General features: G+C 42.0%; 1 protein-coding gene across 1 annotated transcript; it reads right to left on the bottom strand.

Moving 5' to 3' along the window:
* Window positions 1-268: 268 nt before the first annotated feature.
* arl4d (ADP-ribosylation factor-like 4D) lies at window positions 269-4,874 on the bottom strand. Its single transcript, XM_038297041.1, has 2 exons — window positions 4,716-4,874; window positions 269-1,581 (listed from the first exon to the last, which is right to left on the bottom strand). The coding sequence occupies exon 2, from the start codon at window positions 1,480-1,482 to the stop codon at window positions 877-879; it is 606 nt and encodes a 201-aa protein (XP_038152969.1). The 5' UTR covers window positions 1,483-1,581; window positions 4,716-4,874; the 3' UTR covers window positions 269-876.
* Window positions 4,875-7,133: the final 2,259 nt, after the last annotated feature.

Below are 7,133 nucleotides of genomic sequence, written 5' to 3' on the forward strand. Positions count from 1 at the left end.
GACTTTAAAGTCCAAATGGGTGCTGTGCAAACATTTCATGAATGTGATGGAAGAACAGCATGCAATTCTTGTTATCTGCAGTTTCATAGTGACTCTCCTTCAGATCAAGTTAACCCCAGAGGGAAATATCTGTTTCATTAGTTTCTGTGTGCTCTGATGCACAGACGGTAACCCGACTCACAGCCTCCAAAACAGAAGAAAGAGTGCAACTTTTTGCCTTTAAATAAATAACTTACGTGATTTTATGCTTAAAGTGCAATGATGCCAATTTTCCATACAGGGTTAAGGATTTATTCAGCCTCTAAATTTACAAAAATGTACAATTTGTATAAACATTGGAATGATAACAACTGAAACTTCACATCTGCATGTGCTGATGACAGGAATGTGCTTTCTATTAGTGAATAATTAATACTCTGAAACCACAGAACATTGCTTCACGTCGCATTATTAGGAGAACTCTGGCCTCTGTCCACAAAGAAGCATCCAATAAATATTTTAGAAAGAATTAAAAACAGCCTCTCTGTGAAACGGGAGGGTTTTTCTTCTCTAGAATCTTTTCATATAAATGTTTTTAGTCCTTCTTAGAAATCCTCTTTAAGTATGGCCTAAACAAGCACTTAGTGATAACTGACTGTTGTCGATATCAAATGGTTCAGCTTTCCACGGCACCAACGCCAAGAAAGTCAATACTGCTTCGGTTTTATGAGCAAGTCCATTTCTGCTGACCCCTGAAGGCAGTTTATAATTGCTGTTTTTCTGTTGGCACAAATTGCTCTCCTTCAGGAAAAAAAAAAACGGCTCATTGAGCCTAGAAGTGTCCCAACGCTGAGAGGATCTCCTCGAGGTTATGCCCACAATCCCGGAGCTCAGAGTTCATCTCTTTCTGTTTCGACTGTGCTTCACCGTCTTCTTCCGCTTCAGGATCATCTCGTAGAGTTTCTCCAGGCCCGCCTGCAGCCCCTGTCCGTCCACGGCGCTGCAGCCCTGCACGTGGTACAGCGTGTAGATGCCGAGCTCATGCACGGACAGCAGTTTTTCCACCTCGCCGACGGACAAGGCCGAGTCCAGGTCCTGTTTGTTAGCCAGGATCAGCACCGGCACCCCTTGGTTCTCTGAGGTGCGGGTGATCTTATGGAGCTCCACTTTAGCCTCCTCCAAACGCTCCAACTCAGTGGAGTCCACAACAAACACTATCCCATCCGTTCGGCGGGTGTAGGACTTCCAGAGGGGCCGCAGCTTCTCCTGACCGCCCACGTCCCACACTTGGAAGTTCGTGGCCCGGGCCCCCCCCACTGCCACCTTCACTTTCTCCGTGTTGAAACCTTTAGTAGGGATTGTTTTCACAAACTCCTTCAGTTTGAGCCTGTAGAGCAGGGAGGTTTTCCCAGCTGAGTCCAAGCCGATCACCACAACATGCAGACACTGGAAGCTGGGCAGGAAGGACGAGGTGGGGGCGATGTCGGTCAGCTGGTTCCCCATGATTCGGACCAAGAATTCACACCCGCTGAGGAGAGGTGGCAGATTCCTTGAAACTTGCAGATCCAAACAGGCTGACAGGACTGGACGATGACTGGAGACCTTATCAAAACACAGAGCAAAAGCTTGGGTTAACATTCAATGAAAAGATAAGTTCAGCCTGTCTGCAATGTGAACTATTTCAGTGTCAAGCATCGATGATAAGAGTGGAAGAGTTTGAATTCCACCATCTGATGCAACGTGATGGAAAACAACCGTCTGTGTCGCAACCTGTCGAGTTTACATCAACAAACCTGGTTGAGACGACACCGACCGACGCGCAGAAAATAAATAATGGAAAAATGATGACAACACATCACCCTGGTGAACATAGTGGTGGCAGCATCATGCTGTGGGGATGTTTTTCTTCAGTTAAAGTAAATGTATCAAGATGCTGCAAACTTTTGGTAATGGGGTAAAGATTTAACACCCTCCCCCCATCTACCAACAAGACAATGACCCTTAAAATGCAAAGGAATGGTTCAAATCACAGCTTATTAGTTAACTCAGTTGACCTAGTTAAAGTCCCAGCTTGGATCTAATCAAGATTCTGTCGTTAGACCTTAAAAATGTTTACCGATAGATTCTATTCACTCCATCAAGCTGATTTTGAGCAGTTCAGAAACAAAAAAAAGAGGTCGATTTTTACAAAAACACAAAGCAGATAAAAGGAGTAAAGTTGGATTTTACCGTGAAAGATGATGCACATTAATACAAATCCTTTAAGTTTTGCAAAAAAATTGATATACCGTATTTTCACGACCATAAGGCGCACCGTACTAAAAGGCGCAGTCTCAGTTATGTGTCCCATTTCTGTATTTAACACACACATAAGGCGCACCGGACTATAGGGCGCATTTTTTATATACAGGTACATGTCCTCTACTACCTTTAAATAGCTCTACTGCGTATTTTAAAAATACAGCGGGGGCAAAACTGAGTATGATTGTGCTTTATTCATGTATTTATTACAAAGTATTAATCAAACCTGCGAGCTGGCCGTGAGACAGACATATCGCAGATGACACAGCGCTGTGATCACTCCTAAATTAACTTAAAATCCTGAAACCTGCCGACGGAATATGTTCGCTTTTATTGCCGGTATCCTGGTGCCTGCAGTTTAAATTATTTAGATGAAAAGCACCTGCCAGCCACCGCGGTGAGGCTGCTGTTGAAGGGATTTCTGCTGTCGGTGATCCGCTGGTATGTGGGGGTCTGAGCGCCTCCGACAGAAATAGATAATCTGGATGAACTGACTGCAATTAAGTTTTCAGGTGGCCTTTCTCACTTAAAAACATATTAAAACTACTTTATTCCCCCTGATCACAGCAAATATAGCTGCAAGATTTAGATTATTTAGATGAAAAAACACCTGCCAGCCACCGTGGTGAAGAGGAGGAGACCCGCCCAGAGGCTGCTGTTGAATTAAGTTTTCAGGTAGAAAAATAGAGCGGGAGCAAAACTGAGTATGTTTGTGCTTTATTCATGTATTTATTACAAAGTATTAATCAAACCCATCAAAGTCATCATCCTCTGTTTCTGAATAAAACAGCTGCGCTAAATCAGACATGCCAGTTTCCCCTTCTTCGCTGTCAGTCACTTTCCGTGCAGCGCGGCTCCTCAGAAATAATGCCGGCTTTTGCGAAAGCTTGAACAACAGAGCCAGCAGACACGTTAGTCCAAGCATCTGCAATCCATCCGCAAACGGTGGCGTAACTTGCCCGGCGCTGCCTTCCACTTATCCTGAAACTGTGATCTCCGTCTGTCATCCATCGCTCCCACGCCGCTCGCAGCCTTACTTTGAACGGCCGCTTCACACTGATGTCGAGCGGTGGAAGTTCCTTTGTCAGACCCCCGGGATAACGGCGAGCACAGCGTTCATTTGATTCACCTTTTTTTCACATCGGCTGTGAGATGGGCACGCAGCGATGGTGATGCGTGGAAAAAAGCACCTGGTCTCCTCACATACACCTGCCTTTCATCATCTTCTCATCCATCCAGCCCGTTTCATTTGCGTTAATATCATATGTCATCAGAGCGCTGTGTCTGTCTCGCTGTCAGCTCCCAGATCAGCTTCCCTGATTGGTTGATGCGGCGCGTCCAGCAGCAAAACTTCAATTTTTCCATCTCGAGCAGCAGCAGCGTGTTGGCGGTGCGTCAGATGCTTAAACGCTCCCGACGTGCTGCACCTGCAGCTCAAAATGCGCTGCGGGACCTTTTGCTGCGCCTATACGCGCGTCAACCATTGACTTTGCATGTAAACTCGCTGCTTCTGCTGCACCTGCTGGGTCCGGTTCACACCGATGTCCAGAGGTTGAACAGCGAGCACAGCCTTAATTTGTTTCCCCATGTTTTTCACATCAGCTGTGAGATGGGCACGCATGGAGTTACATATTAACAGCGATGGTGATGAGTGGAAAAAAAAACACCTGGTCTCCTTACATTCAGCCACTCTTTCATCATCTCCTCAATGAGGTGGTCTCAAAAGTCACAGTTACAACACACATAAGGCGCACCGCACCATAGGGCGCACCGCACATTTTGAGGGAAAAAAGACGTTTAAGTGCGCCTTATAGTCGTGAAAATACGGTAATTGCTTTTAAGACACTAGTCAGTCTAAACTGATTTCCTCCACATTTAGACTATAATAAATAATCTTGTATATTCAGTCCTACATTAAGGAGCCAAACAACAGTTAATTGGACGTTTGTGCTTGTGTTAGTCTTATTTGCTCTGCCTAATCCTCTTAAGACGGTTAAGCAGAAAGTCTTTTCCTTCAGGCTGATTGATTTCAATCCAGAGGAAGCAATATGTATCCAGGGCTTCCCTCAGCACTGCTGCAGCAGCAGCTGCTCTAATCCGGTTGTTGTTGACATCCTGATGCCCATCATCACACAGCTGCTTCTGCACTCTGGCCTATTCTGCATTCATCCTATAAGGTGGTGAAGCAGCGGACGCTGAGCTGCAGAGAAAATGCACAGTCATGTTTCAGATCTGAGGGTTTTGACCTCTGACTAAATCTAACTGTGCAGGAAGAGAGCAGAGCTCATCCTCTCATGCAGACGGCGGCACCTTTCATCTTTTTGTTCTAACAATATATCAAGTGGAAAACTTCCCCCAATTCCCTGGAAACCTCTCAGCTCTAGAAACTCAAACATGACTTCCAGTTTTAAAATGCAAAAATAATTCATCCATACCTGGTTAAATGATTGGAGGAATAATCATCCGCAGGAGAAAAATAAAACCATGTTTGAAAGGAAATGTTTCTGTTCTCTCTCTGTTGCTCCTGCTCCTGCTCCACCGGCCGGTCGGATCTCCTCCTGCTGCTCCTCTGACTGAGGAGGAATCCTGGAGGCTCAGCCAGCACCACCTTCAGCCCGGCTGACGTCACGGTCAGCTGAGGGTTACTCTGGCGCCTCCTGCTGGAGGAGTTATGAACTGCAGGGCATACAGAGGCGCTCTCTCACCCGAGCGTCTAAAACATTAAACACATAAAAGACATAAAGAAAAAACTTATTTTGACAATTGATGTTGAAATTGACCTGAGATTTATTCACAAAACATTATCCATCAACATCAGAATAAACAATGTTGTTATAACTCCACAGAGAGAAAAACTGTTTTATTATTCATAATTTAAAGTGGAAAAAATAACAGAAATTCAGCTTTTACTCTGGTTTTAACCATCAAAAATAAACATAGTTTCAACATTTTCCCCTGTACAATTATTTATGTTATTACTTCTACTAAAATGAATTGAAGTTTTTGCTTCACTGATCAGAGAATTAAATCATTTACGCTTGGGAATTGCAAAATACTTGCACTGTAAATGATCCATCCTATTCCCTTCACAAAGAAAGAAAGAAAGTAAGTAAGTAAGTAAGTAAGTAAACTTTATTTGTATAGCACTTTTCACAGACAAAGTCACAAAGTGCTTCACATGATAACATAAAAACAACACAAGTAAAAACAGATAAAATGCAATAAAAGCTATAATAAATAAGGGAATAAAACAACAGGCTATGTGCTTTGGAAGGCTAGTGAAAACATGTGTGTTTTTAGCTGTTTTTTAAAGATGTCCACCGAGTCCAGAGAGCGCAGGGACAGGGGGAGTTCATTCCAAAGACGGGGTGCCACCGCTTTTAAGAAAGAAAGAAAGAAAGAAAGAAAGAAAGAAAGAAAGAAAGAAAGAAAGAAAGAAAGAAAGAAAGAAAGAAAGAAAGAAAGAAAGAAAGAAAGAAAGAAAGAAAGAAAGAAAGAAAGAAAGAAAGAAAGAAAGAAAGAATAAATTGATATTAGTGATATAGTAGGACTCTTGTATTAGTGAAGTCATCATTTATTTGAATTAGTTACTATCAGATTGTAGGATAATTACAAACATTTCAGCCAAATATTTGAGTGAAAAAGCACATTATTTAATAAAGCTGCAGATATTTTCTAGAAAATAATCAGCAGAATAAAATTAAAAAATCTCTCTAACACGTTTTACAAAACAGTTACAAATGACCAAACATGTTCAATACAGCACATTGCTCTTCAAGTTGGTTTGGAGCTTTCTATTGTGATGCTTTGGCTCCACCTTGTGGCAAAAGTACTAAAAAAAAAACTATGTTTTAGAAATGGGGAAAATTACCAAAAATCTCATATTTTTTTCTGTTGAAAGCTTGAAAGCAAAAGAAGACTCGTGTGCAAACAATTTTCAGGAACATCAGCTTATTATCTCCTCTATGTAATATTTTTTGCTCGATATGAAATCTTATTTTTTCAAATCCTAATTTTGCCAAACTAAGCTATATTTTTCATTTCACCTATTAAGCAACACAATGGTTTCAGTAACATAACATCAGTGCAACAACTTGGAAAGATAAAAAAAAAAGCTTGACCTTTTTTTAAAAAAAAAAGATGAACAAAGACTCATTTCAAACTTCTACACAAATCTTACCATTGAAATCATTTTTATGCATTTTTCTTCTTTTAAAGCTACACTCTTGCTTTAAAGATTTTATTACAGTCAGTTACATAACAGAAAAATGGGATTCAGTGTAACTGGTTGATGAAAAATAGAGATCTGTGATGAAAATGATCAAAACCCTAACATGAACAGGATATCCTGAGCTATTTTCTGCATCTTTGCTTCTATAGGCTTAGACTGCTGGAGGAAATAGTTACCCCTTTTAATCATTTTATCTCTATTCTCCCATTCTGCAGTATTTATTAGTTTAACCTCTAACATTATTCTCTCTGTTTTTTTCTCACAGTAGCTTATATTTGGTTTCTTCCTGTTTGGCTGTGACTCCATCCTGGAGAAAAATATCAGTTATGCTGCTGCCATCAACACCTTTGTTTATAGATCTTGGAGCTTGGCCTGTTTTTCAGTGTAGTCCTGTTTCTCTGACTGTGACTGGCTGAATGTGCTCTCTGTCATCCTCTGATATGGGAGCTGGCTCGGAACTTGTTTGCCCGACTGTGTTTCCTGGACGGGGCCGCCTGTGGAGCTGGTTGACTGTTGCCTTCTGAATCTCTGCTTTTTCTTTGTTCACTTCTGTCTCCTTGAACCCCAGTAGGCCTCGGCAGATGGCCGCTCACACTGAGCCTGGTTCTGCTGGATGTTTCTT

The sequence above is a fragment of the Cyprinodon tularosa genome, unplaced genomic scaffold (genome assembly GCF_016077235.1).
Source record: "Cyprinodon tularosa strain WSP-4 unplaced genomic scaffold, ASM1607723v1 ctg38, whole genome shotgun sequence".
NCBI classification, from domain to species: Eukaryota; Metazoa; Chordata; class Actinopteri; order Cyprinodontiformes; family Cyprinodontidae; genus Cyprinodon; species Cyprinodon tularosa.